Below are 19958 nucleotides of genomic sequence, written 5' to 3' on the forward strand. Positions count from 1 at the left end.
TATAGTCAGAATAGATTAACAAGAAGGATATGGAGATAACGAACAGTATTCTATCCATAAAACAAATAAAAAAAAATAGGAGCAGCGCAGACAGATCAGAGTTGGGATCAGGTGCCATAGAGGAGTGAAAATCCACTGCTTACTGGTCATACAAATGATTAAAATACTGAAGTTTTTTTTTTTTTTTTGAAAATTCATGTTAATTAGATATTCTTAAATCAAATAAAATTTTATATAAATATGTATTGAAATTGGTACCGTATAAGATTACAATTTATTTCAGAAAATTCTTGAAATATGTGATTTTTAGCATCTGTGTAATAAATCAATTCACCTGTATTTTCATGCTGGATTTTGAACTCACGTGTACCATTTCCATATCCAGCTGCGCAGTGTCATTTCAGAGTGTTAATTACACTGCAAGAACTCGAATATGGCTTCTGGAGCAGACCCTGGCGACCGTTCAAGGTTTGCTAAACTCGGAATGGCAATAAACGAAGAACTGACCCAGGCCTGTAGAGATGTCTTAGAAATGGAGGTACCTCCTGGTCTTGTCTACAACAAAGTGAAAGCATCATCAATTTATAAGAAAATACGCCCTGAGCAAGAACTTTGTCTTATAGGCGCCAAAACAGATGGTTATAAAGAATTTGATATAACGCTTTTATATACACTGATAAGAAATATATGTACAAAGATTCCTCGTCCAACAAAAGGTTGGGGTGGGAACACGATGCCGTCAGTAGGAGAAACAACGATCGGTGATGACATTGAGAGGATACGATTGATAAGAAACAGCATGTTTGGACACATAAGCTCGGCTTCTACCTCACAGACAGAGTTTGATGACACGTGGTCAATCATAACTGATATCTGCCAAAGACTGCAAACGTACACAAACAAAGACTATATGTCTGGACTGAGTAATATTCAAAGTCAGGCTTTAGAAGAGGAGTACGAAACAACAGTCATAGAAAAACTTAGGGAAGATTATGAAAATAACCAATCTCTACTGGAAAAGTTATCTTCTGTGGAAAAGGATTTGCAAGAATTGAAAAGAAAATCTGAAGACAAAGGTGACTATAATAAATAATGTCATTAAATATTTACTACATACGATATGAGGCGGAGACTAGTGTTTCACGCTTACATTACTAATACATTTCTCTATATTAGTAATGTGGAATATGTTTCTTAAAGATTCTTGCAATTTGAACAAATGTTGGCTAAGCAAGAAAATCTCCATGATACCTACGAGATGTCAGAACTATTGTGCAAACTATAATGATCGAATAATTGCAAAAATGTCTGTCTTGTTATCGGGGATAGAGCCTAAATATTTTTTTTAAATTCCATCTATGAAAATTCTCGATGTACACGGACTACAAAACGTAAGGCCTGCATATATATCATGGAGTTGTTACATGCCAGTGTTGAAACTGAGACGCACCTTGAAGCCTTTTTTTTCTAGGAAACCATGCTGTAATCATAGAGGAAGATTTTCTCCGCATATTTTCATAAACCGGTTGTAAAACTTAGTCTACCACTAGATATAGAGTCAAACTTTCCACGTTGTAGGTCTTTCACTTCATATAATCTTGTTTTAACATGTGCAACATTCACTCTAGATAAACCTTATACTAGTAGTTGCATTAATCAAAAGTCGTGGATGTTAGCATCCCTGACAGCCATTTATCCGTTTCTCTTGTTGTATATTTTTAAGTTAACTAGAGTAAAAAAAAAAGATCAAATTTATCATGTTTGTAAGTTAACTATTTTTTTCCAAAGTGAATTCAAATTTTAAGTATAATAGGTCGAGTAACTGCATTTATGTCTATGTAAAACAATAGGCCGATTAACTGTATTAACTGCAAATTACCGTACGATATCTAAAAAAAAACTTATCTGCAATCCAATTTCATATTATTTTGTTTGCATTAGATAATAACCCCATACTCCATTTTTTTTTATATTATATGGCATGAGAATCCTTTCCATCCATAGTTTTTATTTGTACTTCACCATAAACCACAACTTAAAGACTACATACATTCGTTTCTTTTTCTGAATACTTTAAATTACATACTTTCTTGTAGTAAATATATGTTGCATTCACTAAAGACAATGCAACAGTATTTTTCAATTCTTAATTCAGATTCAGATGAATTTAAGAGCACAATCTTAGTGGACAGTTACACAGTTTTACCAAAAAATACAATTTGATTTAACAATTTCTTATTTTCTGTTTTTATACTTATTATCTTAAAAAAATATTTTTTTTTTTCAGAAAACACTCTGGTAAAAGAGATTCTGGACAATTGGCGAGAAGACGATGTTGCCTTCATTCCTACAAGAGCAAGTGAAGCGGTTCAAGAAAAGCTTGAAAGTCTTAACCTCATCACAGTGGTAGGAAATTCTGGATCCGGGAAATCTGCAATAATTCAACATATTGCACTAATTCTTAAAGAGAAGGGATGGAATGTCATACCGGTGGATAAGGTGGAAGAAATAAAAAAGATCTGTTCAACCGGAGTCTCAGAAAATCGTATATTATTTGTATTAAATGATCCTTTAGGTAAGGAGTCGTTAGATGAAATTTTGTATCACTCGTGGAAACGTTTAGAGAAAACGCTGGAGATTTGCTTGAAAAAGAATAAACTATTGATATCATGTAGAAGGTGCGTCTTTAATGACAAGAGAATCAAGGGTAACTTATTAGATGACTCATCTGTAGTAGAAATTGACAACGAAAAAAATGGACTGACGATTGACGAGAAAAGAGCGATCTTAAATCAGTATTCACAGAATCTTCATTTATCCGAGGAGGTTGTTACTGAAATAATCAAAACAGAAGCTTACTTCCCATTGCTTTGTAAGCTTTATTCAAGGGAGGCGAACTACAAAGAAAAGGGGGTCGATTTCTTTAAAAATCCGTACAAATTTATTAAAAATGAAGTAGAAATTTGGAAGAAAACTGACAAGAAAAGATTTTGCTCACTTATCTTGATAGTGGCTTTTAAAAACAATTTGAAAATCGATGCTATTGTAAAAAATGATATTTGTTTGATGAAATTTAAAGAAATTTTAGGTATGTGCGAGTTACAAGAAAACACACATATATCAGTCATTCGTAGTACTCTAAATCAGCTGAAAGGATCCTATGTCAAACGTGTCGGAAATGCTTTCCAATTCCTTCACGACTTTATTATGGAGATAACGACTCTGGTGTTTGGTGTTGATTGTCCACAAGAGACAATACAGTACGCAGACAGTGGTTTTCTGAGACGTCGGGTGATGATAGAAGACGATACAGAAAAGGAAGATCGCGATCCCTTCACTGTTTACCTTCCTGAAGAATACATTGATGATCTTGTGGACAGGTTTATCATTGACATGCAAACAGAACACCTTGTAGATGTTCTACTCAATCCATGTTTAAGGAAAGAGTGCGTCATCAACTCTTTTAAGGAAAAAGTGGATTCGCGCGAAAAGCTTCTTGTAAAAATTAAATGTGAATTAGATAGATCGGAATTTCAAAAATTAATTGAAAGATCTTTTTTCACAAGACTTGATTTCCTTTATTCATTTAAAAGTGAAATATGTCCTTTAGTCGGATTTATTGTATTTTGTCATACTGACATTTCTTTATTTTTCATGAAAAGTATACCTGAAACAAAGTTGAAAGAACATCCTATATTTTCTGCTATATGTGCGAATGGTGATTTAAACCTATTAAATTCTCTCAGTGAAGAATATAAAAAATCAGGAATGATGGAAATATGGGATGACCTTTTACCAATTCATGTTGCTTCGATTTTTCATAATTTTTCAATACTTGAAGAGTTAGTAAGACTTGGTGCTGACGTTAACAAGTTAACAAAAGATGGATGGTGGAGTCCGTTATTACTCGCTGCTGCAAATGATGAAGATCATATCAAAGAGGCCGGAATCGAAACAAAAACTGGAGAGAGACGTAAGAACACAATTATTTGCTTATTGAACAACGGTGATGAAATCAATTCATATGATACTGAGAACAGAGACAGTTCTCTTTCTATGGCTTGTTATAGGGGACGTGATAGCACGGTACAACTGTTACTGAACAACGGTGCCGACATCAATTTATGTGAGAAGAATGGAGCCAGTCCTCTTCATGTAGCTTGTCATGATGGACATGATAGCACGGTACAACTGTTACTGAACAACGGTGCCGACATCAATTTATGTGAGAAGAATGGAGCCAGTCCTCTTCATGTAGCTTGTCATGATGGACATGATAGCACGGTACAACTGTTACTGAACAACGGTGCCGACATCAATTTATGTGATAATGATGGAGACAGTCCTCTTTATATAGCTTGTCAAAATGGACATGATAGCACGGTACAACTGTTACTGAACAACGGTGCCGACATCAATTTATGTAACAAGAATGGGATCAGTCCTCTTTATATAGCTTGTCAAAATGGACATGATAGCACGGTACAACTGTTACTGAACAACGGTGCCGACATCAATTTATGTGAGAAGAATGGAGCCAGTCCTCTTCATATAGCTTGTCAAAATGGACATGATAGCACGGTACAACTGTTACTGAACAACGGTGCCGACATCAATTTATGTGAGAAGAATGGAGCCAGTCCTCTTCATGTAGCTTGTCATAATGGACATGATAGCACGGTACAACTGTTACTGAACAACGGTGCCGACATCAATTTATGTAACAAGAATGGGATCAGTCCTCTTTATATAGCTTGTCAAAATGGACATGATAGCACGGTACAACTGTCACTGAACAACGGTGCCGACATCAATTTATGTGATAATGATGGAGACAGTCCTCTTTGGATAGCTTGTCAAAATGGACATGATAGCACGGTACAACTGTTACTGAACAACGGTGCCGACATCAATTTATGTGATAACGATGGATTCAGTCTTCTTTATGTAGCTTGTCAAAATGGACATGATAGCACGGTACAACTGTTACTGAACAACGGTGCCGACATCAATTTATGTAACAAGAATGGAATCAGTCCTCTTTATATAGCTTCTCTAAGTGGACATGATAGCACGATACAAATCCTACTGAACAACGGTGCCGACATCAATTTATGTAACAAGAATGGAGTCAGTCCTCTTTATATAGCTTGTCAAAATGGACATGATAGCACGGTACAACTGTTACTGAACAACGGTGCCGACATCAATTTATGTGAGAAGAATGGAGCCAGTCCTCTTTATATAGCTTGTCAAAATGGACATGATAGCACGGTACAACTGTTACTGAACAACGGTGCCGACATCAATTTATGTAACAAGAATGGAGTTAGTCCTCTTTATATAGCTTGTGAAACTGGACATGATAGCACGGTACAACTGTTACTGAACAACGGTGCCGACATCAATTTATGTAATAAGAATGGAGCCAGTCCTCTTTATATAGCTTGTCAAAATGGACATGATAGCACGGTACAACTGTTACTGAACAACGGTGCCGACATCAATTTATGTAACAAGAATGGAGCCAGTCCTCTTTATATAGCTTGTCAAAATGGACATGATAGCACGGTACAACTGTTACTGAACAACGGTGCCGACATCAATTTTTGTAACAAGAATGGAGCCAGTCCTCTTTCTATAGCTTGTCAAAATGGACATGATAGCACAGTACAATTGTTACTGAACAACGGTGCTGACATCAATTTATGTGATAAAGATGGAAACAGTTCTCTTTGGATAGCTTGCGAAAACTCACATTGCAGCACAATCGAACTTCTATCAAATTCAGGTGCTGATGTAAATCTATGCAATAAAGGTCACTGCAGTCCGTTGTACCTAGCATGTCTCCACGGTGATGACAGAATGGTTAAACTTTTATTGAACAAAGGTGCCGATATTAATTTATGTGACAACGAGAGAAACAGTCCACTCTACATAGCCTGTGAAAACGGACATTACAGCACGGTCGAATTATTATTATTAAGAAATGATACTTGCATTAATTTATGCAATAAAGACAATAAGAGTCCACTGTACATAGCAAATTTATATGGTCATGACAGTATCGCTGAACTTTTACTACAGTATGGTGCTGAGTTTTTATTCTGAAGATGGATTCAGTGGTTTCTCAATACCAAGTGCGTTCACATTATTTTTGAGATATGGAGCTTAAAAAAAATTTAGCTTTGATTAGAGCTTGCAAAAATGAGTGGGATACTATCATATAGATTTTAAATAATTTGTATTATCAATTACAGGTATCAATATTTATTTTCATTTATATGTCGACTTGCTATTTCCTAGTGAATCTGAAATCGAAGACACCACAGAATCTGTTACTTCTGTTTCATGTTCGAATGTTCGGAGAATTATATTATATTTTTTAATTGCATTGTTAGCAAATATAACCTTTCATGAATGGGTTTACGACCAAGTGATAGACTGCTTTGTACTTAATTTAGCAAAGGAACGTTGCCTCTATCCATCGAAAAAACATGGCGAATATGACCGATCAAAGGGGATGTTTTCTCATTTTTGGCACCTGAGTCTACTCCTGGAGTGCTTGAGATTCGTGTTTTATGTATGGTTTACAGATATTTATTGCTTTTAAAAATTTGTGTGGATTGATCTTTGTTTCTTTTAATTTAGTGATTACTGACGTACTGTTAATCTTCAAATTTTGTGTGACAACTGATTTTTTTAAAAATAAACTTCGTATGTAAAAGCGAGATAGAGATATTGTACTTTAAAGAATTTTTCTCTAAAGTTTGTGTTATTGTTCATATTTAAAAATAATACTTTTGTACGTAAGAATTGCTTTTTTTTGTAAGAAAACACAAAAAAGTTCTTTTGAATAAAAAGTATACTTTTTTATAGTAATTTTTTAAGCTTACTTACACTTTAATGTCATATGATTTTCTTTTTTTTATTGTTCTACTGCTATTTAAAGGTGTAAGTTATAAAAAATTTCAGTCCAATATAACGTCTTGTTTCAAGAGAGCAAAGTCTTGCGGCTACATAAAGCTTTTTGTTCTTGTTAGAGCAAGGGAGCAGTCTGTTATTTGATATAAAGCTATAACATTGCACTGTATTTCTGCAATATTTAAATGTATTCTGTAAGATGGGTAATGATTATTTATTTGGGTGTTATTTATTCTGTAAGACGGGTAATAGTTATTTATTTGGGTGTTATTAAGGGCTTTAATTATCTTAACCCTATACAGGCAACACATGAGTTCGAACTGTTGTTTTGAAAATATTTTATTGACAATATGTTAAAGGGATCGGACACAAGTTCTAACAACTTAGGTAGTCCTCTCCCTAAACTGTTATGTTTACAACATCCAGGTATATTCTCTTGATTAATCAAAATTAGATTTTTTAATTGTACAAAGAATATATGTTCGTTTGGGTGGGGGGGGGGGGGGAATATATATAAAATATTTCTTAATATGAACAGATCTTGACGGCATTTGCCTTTTAAGCCCCTGTCTATCAATTTGTTGATGAAGGTCCGCAAAATTCTACGAAATAAGAAATCACGTCACATAAACATTTCTTTTTTTAAATACATGTACATGTTTTACATTTGTCGATATATCATTGATTTCTTTTTTCTTTTCTTTTTTGAAATTGAAAATGTGTGTACATGTATTAATTTTGTATTAATTTTGTTTGTTTGATTTCTTTTATAGTGCTTTGTTTTATATTATGCATTTTTTTGTTTGTAATTCAGTATAATGTTTTCCCTTGTGTTAAGAAAGGAAGAAGGAAGGAATGTTGAAAACATATCTGATGTGAAAAATTGTTTTTCTGAGTTAATCTAAAATTACACATCGACAACCACAGCACGATTTACAATTGAATTTAAAATTTTAAATTTATGCAATAAATGTGGCATAAATTATTGTGAAACATGCAAATTTTGTTTGTGTTTGATAATGTATATAGTACATGGAAAAATATTTTCAAGGTTGTATTTTATGCAGTTTCATATTATGTGGTTATGTGACAGAAAATATAATCTATCATGTTAAATCTATCAAATTAAATGAAATGACTGACTTTTTTTCATACTGATTGCTAGACCATCATTTATATACTGCATTGTCGACGGATTCTTCCGTTTTTACTTGAACATTACAATACATTACAACGGGTTTGACCGTTCGGCAGGGAATGATTATTATTCAATGTCACCTTATCCCACTCCTGATGTTTTGGAGGTCAGTGTTTGCTCTGAAACTATTTTGTAACTTTTAATGGACTTTTGATCGCGAATACTGTTCTTCGTCACCACGTGTGTCATTCAATTACCTAATTGCGCAACCCTTATAAGCATAGACTAGAGAACATCAATTTAATTAAAATCAGACGTCTTAGATCCGCGCAGAGTAATATATGGCGCAAATCTAAAAAATATGATTTAAAATTGATAAAAGTATTCAATCTCAAAGTACATAAAACAATACAAAATATATAAGAGCAGAGCAAACAGAGATCTCTAAAACAAAGATGGGATCAGGAGCCATGGAGGAGTAAGCAAATAATTGCTTTAACCCCAAATTAAATTTAAAGGTTCAGGTATTATTTAGAAAAAAATTTAACTGGAAGCAGAAGAAAAACTAGAGAATTATGATTTAATATTTAAAAAAAAGACATAAACAAGTTCCATGACACATAAAATATGAAAGCTCATTTATCATCATATATACGAAAGGAAAAAAGATCACCAATCTTATGAAGTTGCGGTCGAATCATACTTTTTAAAATATTTTTGAAAATTGATAGAGTTTGGTATTTTGCAGAACCTTATAAAGGTGTTTGGACACAGATTTATGGTAATATTGATATTTTGTCGAATTTTCTGTATAATATCATAATATATGTGTTGCAATGGCATTTCGCCTGGTAACATAAAAATGAACATATTCTACCTGGATATTATTGAAACTACAACTTTTCGGACGTGTTTGATTCACACATCCTTACACTAGCCAAACTTTATCCATGATATGTAAGAAAAGTAGAAATGCTGTTGTGCATTAGAAAGAAATATTTATACTGTAATCCAGAAAATTTAATATAACGTTAAAATTGTATTCTGCATAGAAAATAAATTTTTGTCAAAAAAAATTGTTTGGGTACAATCTTTGACAGAGTTATGCCCCTTGGAGTTCATTTGCAGTTTCCGTTCATTTCATTATGAGATTCAGTATACAGATTCATCATAACAATATCTAGACCAAGTTCTCATTTAGGTACGAAGAAGGAATTGCGTTTTATGCCTCTTCGATTCAGAAAAATTCCATTTTCATGGGGGAGGAGGGGAACCTGTTTTATAAACATCTCTCTGGTTTGGTATATGAATTTTGTATGCGCAGATTGCTAGTTGTTTATCCATTCAGTAGACAGTTTGTAATTTAAATATACAACTTTAACAAAACATACAAAATTGCTACTTTTCTGAAGTATTAAGAATGAAGTAAAAATTTATGAAAGTGCAAGGATGTGTGAATCTAAAGCGTCACGAAATTCATAGATTAAAATAATTTCCAGGGAATTTTTCTATGTAATGCTTTACCAACATATACGTCGTGATATTATACAGAACATTTGAGAAAATATTAAGGTCCATCCGTGGCTAAGCATCTTAAAGAACCTATGAAACTTTATTTGTATTACATAATTTGTCTAGATACCATATATCAACTTGTGTTCCATGTGCTTTTCATGAATCCTGAATTAAAAAAACAAAATAACAAAAGTTTGGTCCTCGTTCAAGAGGCGATAACTCATCATAGTGAAAATATGGTTGGTATCTTATAATTTAAAAAAAAAATGGCAAAAAGAGTTTAACCTATAGAAAACCTCATTTACATGTTTTTTGCAAGAAAATGTAGAGGAAAAAATTATTTTAATATAATCTTTGAAAATTTTTGTTCAACAACAGCAAAACCATTACTGATATCGATATTGAAACATTCTTAAAAGTTGAAATTTAAGTCTGTCCCTCTCTTACATAAATCTTAATTTCATTGCTGTATTGATTTCTGCTTTCTAGTGAGCTTTTCTGATCAGAATTTGGTCATTATCTGTCGTCGTTGTTGTTATCATTGTAAACTTTTCACATTTTTATCTTCTTCTCAAGAACCACTCGGCCGATTTCAACCAAACTTGCCACAAAGTATCCTTAGGTGAAGGGAAGTAATATTTTCTTTTTCAAATGAAGGGCTGCGCTCTTCACCAAGGGGAGATAATAATGAATAAGTGAAAAAGTAATGATGTCTTTTCAAAATCTTCTTTTAAAGAACCACTGAACCAGGAAAAACGAAACTCATGTGGAAGCATCAGGTAGAGCACATTCAAGTTCAAATCATGATCCCCGGGGGTAAAGTGGGGCTACAATTGGGGATCAAATTTGAACATAGAAATACATAGGAAAAGTCTTTTACTTAAGAACCACTTGGTCAGGAAAGATAAAACTGCATCCTGGTCGTGTAGAACTAAAATAAAACTTTAACAAAGACAATATAGGAAAAGAAAACTCTCTAAAAACCTTTACCACAACAACCTCTGGGCTAGGAAAAATAATACTTAAGTGGAGCCATCCTCAGGTAGTGTAGAATCAACAATGTTCAAATCATGACTCCTTGGAATAGAGCAGGACCACAACGTAAATTTTACATAGAATATATAGGGAAAAAATAAAAAAAATAATCTTTTGGAGAATAGAAAAATCATGACTGATCATATTTAAATGGACATTTCCTTGGGTAGTTTATTGTCCCCCGCTTGAAAAGTGGTGGATATTAATTTGGGTTTGTCCGTCCGTCTATCCGTTCGTCCGTCGGTCTTTCTGTCTGTCTGTAACGTTTTTGTTTCCACACGATATAGAAGCTTTTGCAATGAAATTTAGCATAGAGACTCCCTACGGACTAGTGAACCCTAATGAAGACCCCTATTGATTTTCAGATCAAAAGGTCAAAGTTCAAGGTCGAAAATTTATAGATTCTGTCTGTGTGTAACACTATCATTTCAGGGCGATATTTCAAGAAGATTTTGAGCTGATGCAATGTAATTTTATACCAAAACTCCCTAGGACTTCTCTAACTCCTCTCAATGTGCCCCACCCCTTTTTTGTATTAGTATTTATCGTATTACATGTCGCTACTTCTGGCGCAGGGGCAGAAGGAGAGTTATTGCGTATAAAACCGGTTCTCGGCGGACTTTATGTTCTTATTACATCTATAAGAACTGTTTAATAAAGGCTAGATAAATCAAACACCATGGAATGTGTAAAATTTTGATTATACCGAACATGAATATATATACATGTATGTGACTTCACTTCTGCATATACTTGACTCCATGTAAAGCGATTCCGTGGTCAAGTGGTATGATTCTTGATTCCCCTGTGAGAGGTCCCGAGTTCAAGTCTCGGACGGACCACTTTTTTTAGAAGTACTTTTGTTTTATTAAGTAATAGTATTCAGCACGCGAAATTAAAAATTAACGAGGTCTGGCTTGTACAAACTCATTAAATGATCATTACAGTGTGATAAATATATTCCATATAAAGAGAATCTTCTATACACATAATAAAGAATAAGCAATTAAATCTTTATATCCATAATTTTATATTTTATTTCCTTCAGTATACATGCATGTATACATTTGATAATTCTACAAATTCTTTGATGGGAATCCGCCCCCCCCCCCGAACCCCGTACTGCGCATGTTTTACTTTTTCCTAAAGCGGGGAACACAAATTCTCTTAATTAGCTTGTTGGAATCAACTTTTTTCAAATTATAGAGGGAGTATTGTTCGGCCATAATAAGCGATCAAAGATTTTTTATATGAAACTATTGGAAAAATATCTCTTCTAGAGAATGGAAAGGCTATATTTTAGTTATGTTGATATGGAAGCATCATTTGGTTGTGTATATTCACATTTGTTTAAATCAGGATTCAAGGGATAGGCAGAGGCCAAATGTGGATGATTTTTTTTAAAAAGGAATGTATAGGAAAAAAATGATTAAGAACATCGAAACCATTATTATTGATATGGAAGTGTTCTTAAAGAACTACGAACGATAGTGTTGTTCTCCCACCTACAGTACCGACCGGACACAACCTAACACCAGAGCGAACCCGGAGCGGACCCCGGGTTCGCTTCCCGGGTTCGCTCGGGGTCCGCTTCGGGTTCGCTTTCAGAAATTTTGGGACCGCTCCGGGTGCGCTTTGGGTGCGCTCCGGGTTCGCTCCGCGTTCGCTCGGGGTCAGCTCGGGGTCCGCTATAGCGAACCCGGCGTTCGCTTCCTGGGACCGCTTTACGCACTGATGCGTGAAGCGGACCCCGCTTTAATCTTACCGCCAGTAAGCCCCGCCCCTTGTATATTCCAATACAGTGATGGTATAGTTGATCGATCATTGTTGTTTATGCGACGATGCGGACATGTACACTGAACATGTAAACAGTGATATAATGGAGAACATTGATGATTTTTTTTTCTTCAATTCAACTGTACATTCGACATAGATTTACATGTACATGAATAATTGATTTCCTTGATTTCCCGATCCCGACCGAGAAATTCAAACTAATTTAACAGCGGGTTATGAGGCATTTATTTTTCTTAAGTTATAACCAGAAAACAAAAAAGAGTGTTGAATTGATTTGGTGTACAAGTGAAACTGAATAACTAAATACCTTTTAAATTCATGCTTATATTGTTAGAAAAACATTTGCTATTCCTTACGTTTTGCTAAATCGTAGTTTAAATGTTTGCTAAACACCTGAATTATGATATCGAATCTATAAATTACATGTAACCTTTTGTACATCTGGTATATTTACATTACATTTATTACTTTCGTAGTTACACATTAAAAGTTCGTAAAAAATATGAACGTGAATTAGACCCAACTCACGAACAACCCACATAATTATGTATTGCTTACGCCTTTATTAATTATTTTTTCCCAATAATTAGTTCTAAAACATTTTAAAATGTATAATAAATCATAATTCATATGTTAAAATATCCCTTCTATATTATTTTTATCTGATTATTCTTTGTCAAGTATAGTAACGCCATTTGGAAAGAATGAAACTATGTACGATTTACTAAATGTTGGGATTAAGTAGCGTAATTAATTCGTTCAATTATGTAAATCGCCTTTCACCTGAGTATACCCCGATAAACCAGACTTATTTCAGAGCGGTCCGGATTTCTTTCTTAAATAGTGTTTATATATATTTCCAATTCAACAATATAACTATGTAAATATATAGTGTTTATAGTGCTAGTTGTTTTTGGTTTCTCTTTTTCCTTTGATCTTATGACTTTTTAACTTTTTTCTTTGTCCCGCGGAAAAGACAGAGCGTCCCGAAAACTGTTGGTAATTCCTAGTGCTTTATATACATCTTCCTGTACATGTATATTAAAAAAATAGCTATACAGCAGGCTTGTAGAAAACAATTTGAGTATAATATTGGGAGGACGACTCATAGAAATTTAAGTAAGTCACCAGGCTTTATTATTAAAATCAAGTCTAAAACTGAGAGTTTACAGTTATGATCTTTCTCTCTCTCTCTCTCTCTCTCGTCTTGATGTTTCTTGTATCTATTTATATTTAAATATTGGGCAAGTTAATATTCCTGAACTGTTAGTATCTTGAGAAAATGAAATTTTACAATAATTGTCGAAGATCAACTATTTCTTTTCTCCTATTTTTGTCAGTAAAATATTAATTGATATATCAATTGATTTCCGTTTTTATGCATTGACTGATGTATTTACTCAATTTATTTACCAAATGGACTTTCAATACTGGTAAAAAAAAAACTAAAGGAAATAAAGACGTGAATTTTCATGTATAATTCTACGTGGAAAATTAAAACATATAATTAATTAATTGCTAAAATAAAGGAAGTAAATATATAAATATAAAATACAACCGGGAGAATTAAAATAAATAATATAAAATCGAATTTAATCATCATAATAGATTTACACAGCACATTAACTCGGTTTGCTTGTATGTAGTGTTTTGATTTATATCAAATTAAATCAATACGTTGACTTCGATCTTATATCCCAATCGACAGATAAATATGCTATTTTGATTGGTTGACGCGCTGATTGGTTAATCGCTAATCCTGATTGACAGCTCCGTAAAGATATACCGAACCCGCGTTCGCTCGCTGGGACCGCTACTGAATTTGGGGTTCGCTCTCTGGGTCCGCCTCGGGTTCGCTTGGGGAGTTATGTCCAAGACACGATGTAGTTACGATATCGACACATTACTTTTTTATAGTTTACTATAATAGTTCTATATTCTCATGTGTTTATTGCAATACTTTTTGTTTTAAGACTATTTCCTTACTGTGCCGATATCGAATCATGGTTGCTCTAGGAATTGTGATTTCCATCCTTAATATGGTGTTTTTAACAACTGTTACTTAAAAATTTCTTTATAAATCTTTTCCCGGTGTGTCGATATCGTCGATATCGACGATATCGCTTCGATATCGAATCATGTTTGCTCAGCTCTTGGTAAATACCTTCCCTGTTTCTTTGAGTGTGTTTATGTATAAACATTTTACTTTTACGAAGATTTTCCCTGCCATCGATATCGTCGATATCGACCATATCGTATCGATATCGAATCATGATTGTTAAGAGCATATTACTTTACCAATCTTCATCCTAATACGAAAACTTTATTTTTACATCACTTCTGTGTTTAAAAAGTTTACCTTACTGTCGATATCGTCGATATCGACGATATCGTGTCGATATCGAATCATGATTGTTAAAGGAGATTTTCAAGAATTTTCACACTAATCCAACATCTTTCTCTAAATCTAATCTAAAACAATAACAACCCAAAAAATTTCTTTTTCATATTAATTTATTTTTATATTCAATAAGGAATCAATTTGGACTTCACTTGTGACTTTCTAAAATTATGTTATACCTCAATGTGAAAATAAATTGTGCAAATAGGATCGATATCGATACGATATCGTCATGATATTGTCGATATCGACGACATCGACATAATATGGAGTCTCAAATACAGCGCCAGGTATTTCCAATTATTAGTGCTGATTACGATCGATATCGATACGATATCGACATAATATTGTCGATATCGTCGATATCGACCTCGGATTTGTTCTTGGACATGTATGCGCTTGGGGTCCGCTACGGGTTCGCTTTGGGTCCGCTCCGGGTTCGCTCGGGGTCAGCCCTAGCGGACCCCAGCGAACCCGGAGCAAATAGAGAGCGAACCCGGGGTCCGCTCCGGGTTCGCTTTCTGTTAGGTTGTGTCCGGTCGGTACTGTACCTCCAAGTCAATTTTCAAAAGTTAATATATCTTAATAATTTTCCATATTCATATTCATATTTACATGAATTTCAATAAAACATTACTTATTTGGGAAAACAAAGAGAGATAACAATCATATTCAATCATTTGAAAGTTGTTACATGATGCTAAGGTGACCTATAAGGCCCATGGGCCTCTTGCTGCTTTCAGTACCCGCATCGTTATTCTTTACAGGATACACGATACGATAGGATACACGCACGATACGATAGGATACACGCACGATACGATAGGATACACGCACGATAGGACAGGATACACGCACGATAGGATAAACGCAAAACACGATAAACGCAAAACACGATACACGCAAAACACGATAAACGCAAAACACGATAGACCTGATAAACGATCTACACGATAGGATAAACGCAAAACCTGATAGGATTGTTTCAAAATGCGGAACGTTTTTTTGACAAAACGAAAAGATTATTTTGAATTAAATTTAAAGATTAAAGATTATTTTAATTAAATTACATTTTAATTTAAATACTTGCAGAGCTTCAAGTCTAAACTATAAACTACATTTACTTATTATAAAAAGAACCTGAGATCTCTATTAATTTTACAAAAGTTGTTTATTTATATATATGAAAAATTGACAGTGTTTAAATGGATTTTTATAAAATGGAGACTGTATTTTTTTTTAATTTCTTCTCAAGAATGTGAATTTTGAAACTCTATAAACAGACTTATTATTTATGAAAAATATACATTTTAATTTTCTATCTAATAAATTTATATACAAGTACCAATTTATTTCACTGAAGAAATTTACGCAATAAATTTAATATTTGTATTTAATGTCTAAAGCTTACAATCTGCAATTTATCCAAAAATCACAATTAAATATTAATATCTTAGAAAATAATACAAGTAGAAGACTGGCCGAAAGAAAGGTTTAAAGAAAACGGCTTTAACAAAATTAATAAAATTAACATGATAGATCTATCAAGAACGAAACAGTTGAAGAAAATTAAATTTTCTGAATAGAGATCTAAATAATTATTTAAAAAATGGCGATCTGCATTAATACATGTAAACTGTGTCATGAGAATATGAATCTGCTACAACTGCACATGTACGTTTACGCTAAGCTCTGACTTATGTACATGTAAACATTTTACATTACAGATACTTAAAACTTCGTATTTATTAACGAACATTGAATGGTTAAATACTTTCTTCTTTAAAAATTAATTAACAAATATTAAAAGAGTGAAATGCGACTTTTCCGACTAAACAATTATAAATCATTGCTATTAAACTCTGTGTGTACTGTTTCTAATAATAACGAAAAATAGATTTAATTCAGCAAATGAATTATTAAACCTTAAAAATCATTTTACACCGATCCGGTAATCTCATATTAGGCATATTCGAAGGGCGGTATTTTGAAAGTCCGCAACCAATTTAAAATTAGTTAAACAAGATCTAACCAAATAGCCAAATATAATATTGAATTCTTAAATAAAATTACATTCGTATGGAATAAAAACAATAAATTGATTCGGTGTATTTATTAGTCTTGCATGGTCACGGCGGATCGGACGACTCTTTTTGTTTTATTTTTATAGTAAGATACCGTTAAAAAATATTGCAAGCTAATTTTCATAGTTTAGAATGTTAGAACTATTTCATCCGTTTCTACGATCAATGAAATTGTTTCCTAGAATTAATTTTGTCCGTTTTACGTAGAAAACCCGATGACCCGAAAGTGCACGTACCATAAGTGCAGTATATTTTGTTTGTTTATTAAAAGACTTATTTACATAAACATAATTGAAACATTGTACGAAATGAAAAAGAATCAACGGAGTGAGTTTAGGGGCTTCATTTCATTAAATTGATTTATTTGAATTTTTTTTTTAACATTCAAGATGATTTTTTAATTCATAATTCGTACAATTATTTAATGTATTTTGAATTAAATCTTTGATAAAATTGTTCAAACAAGTTAGGAACAAAATCCCGAAAATAAGTACATGTAGACGCGTTCATTAGAACCAGGTAATATTCGAGGTTACTAATTGACCCCAGGTGAGAAATCAGTACAGGTATGTTGACGGTGATCACACATACACGGGCCGAGGTGTCAGTTAGGGGAGAAGGGGGAGGGGGAGGGGGCGGTTGACCGCACAGGAAGACACAGTGCTAATTAGAGAGCTACACATACGTGTCAGTTTTCTTGTAAGGAAAGGTCTTTGATTTATTTTGATTTTTGGCATCCCGATGGATTATATTTTGATTTTTATTTCCACGCCGAAAAGGTAAGCTGTTAAAAAACTTCATGTTTTCCCCTGTACACGTATATATTATTTTTATGTTATCTAATGCCAGATAAAATTAATGAAAATCTTCTATTTTATAGTAACAGCCATGGTGTGATAAATTGGGTAGAATATTTTCATTGATTATATTTTATAATTTTGATTTCTTTTAGAAATTTAGACATATGTCAAGGAATTTATAATTAGCTTTAAAAAATAAATTTAAAACTTGAACTTTTACGGCCAAAATCGTTGTTAAAATCATCTGGATCATTGTCTTATGTTATATTATATTTGTAACATCAAGACTTTAAATAATTGTGCATACATACAGGTCATATTTCTAACGTTATCAGACGATAAACAAGGAAAAACAGAATATTGCATGAAAAAAGATACATTACAACATCCTGTTTATTATTTATCTATTTGCTTTTTGTCTACACGAACATCGCAGCTTACCAAAAATCTTTCTCTGGTAACTCCGATTCATTTGAGAAAATCATATTAATAGTATTTAATTTTGACAAAATAAATCATACAATTCGATATTTATTTTTTAAAAGAAATAGACCAGTTGATCGATCTACTTATAATTTCATTTCCGAAAAATAGAGTTACTGTTTAAATTTTGACAATTACTTTCTGCTTTACCATGATATAATTATTTTATTTATTTAATTAATTATTAATAAATCAATTTATTCATTCATGAAATACGCGATTAATTATTTTTTCCTTCTACGCTTTAATATTTCTTTTATTGATGAAAAAGAAAGGGATAAAACTTTATTTTCTCTTTTTCGGTTGAATTAATCTTATTTTTATTAACAAAACGAAAAAGAAACTCGGAATAGCTCAGTAGTTTCTTTACATAGTAAAGATAAAAAGCGAGGGTTTCCGAATATACACGATAAACGCAAAACACGATACACGATAGAACCTGATAAACGATTTACACGATAAACGCAAAACACGATAAACGGAAAACACGATAGAAAACGCAAAACCTGATAAACGGAAAACACGATACGATAGGATACACGCACGATACGATAGGATACACGCACGATACGATAGGATACACGCACGATAGAACACGATAGAATTGTAAAGAATAACGATGCGGGTACTGTTTACTGGACCTGTAGCAATTATGGTTAAAGACTAATATATAAAACCATAAGGCTACAGTTCTGAAGCTGGTATATTACTTTATTTGATGTGAGAGTATTCATTTGTTGGGAACTGAATGCGCCCTGAATTATTTTTAGTATACTAAATGGGTTGTTTTACACCATGTTCAGCTGCCATGAGTACTTTCAGTACATTGATTTAAGTACACTGAATGGGTTGTTTACACCATGTTCAACTCCAATGAGTACTTTCAGTACTTTGATTTTAGTACACTTCATGGGTTTTTTTACACCATGTTCAACTCCCATGAGTACTTTCAGTACTTTGATATTAGTACACTAAATGGGTTGTTTTACACGTGACTTGTCTAACTGGGAGGAAGAAATTTATTTTAAGGATGTGAATTTTACATATAAGGTTGTAGGAGTTTTCTCCCTTTAAACAGCGCTATAGTGTTTGATTGCTTGAAAACAGAGAATTGTTGAAGCAATAATTTTGCAACATGGTATTTTTTGTCTCGCGTCGATTCGCTACACTGTGATTATAGGATATCTTCCATTAATGTGATCAAAATTGAACTTTGAGTTTTTATCGTGAATCAATTTCTTTTGATGATGAGTTGATTTAATAGGAATGTGTTACAAGAGGCTGGCTAAAAATAGTTAAAACTGCTGTCAATTATCAAAGAGAGTAAGAGTTTATATGAAAGAATCTATACTTTTTTACTTATTTTAGGGATTTGTCAGGACTTAGAGAAGACAACATTTGTAGAAGTTAACAATGTTTCAGGAAATTGATTTCTCAGTGAACACTGTCTTTTACAAAAAGTCAATGAATTTTAAATCAAATTCTTCATGACAAAAATCTACCAACACATGCATATGATCTTTTCTTTTTCTACATATCTAAAGCATTTCTTTGAATAAAAGCCTGTTTTAATTTCTGATTTTCTGATAGGAATCAATTTACATACAAGGCACGTAAGTTTAATTTTACTTTTAAAATCAGCATTATCTCTGTTTCTCATTTCAATTCATTTCTAGGTTTGATTAAATATAAAATTAAAATTCAGGTATCCCTCTGAAAAAATAATGATTATGATGTTTTTTTTTTTTTTTGTTTTTTTAGTAAAAAAAGATCTACATAAA

General features: G+C 32.9%; 1 protein-coding gene across 1 annotated transcript; it reads left to right on the plus strand.

Annotated features, from left to right (window-relative positions):
• Positions 1-408: 408 nt before the first annotated feature.
• LOC134275005 (uncharacterized) lies at positions 409-7363 on the plus strand. Its single transcript, XM_062757243.1, has 2 exons — positions 409-1076; positions 2288-7363. The coding sequence occupies exons 1-2, from the start codon at positions 434-436 to the stop codon at positions 6109-6111; spliced, it is 4467 nt and encodes a 1488-aa protein (XP_062613227.1). The 5' UTR covers positions 409-433; the 3' UTR covers positions 6112-7363.
• Positions 7364-19958: the final 12595 nt, after the last annotated feature.

The sequence above is a fragment of the Saccostrea cucullata genome, unplaced genomic scaffold, assembly GCF_032062105.1.
Source record: "Saccostrea cucullata isolate Sc308-1 unplaced genomic scaffold, CSIRO_AGI_Scuc_v1 ctg12023, whole genome shotgun sequence".
NCBI classification, from domain to species: Eukaryota; Metazoa; Mollusca; class Bivalvia; order Ostreida; family Ostreidae; genus Saccostrea; species Saccostrea cuccullata.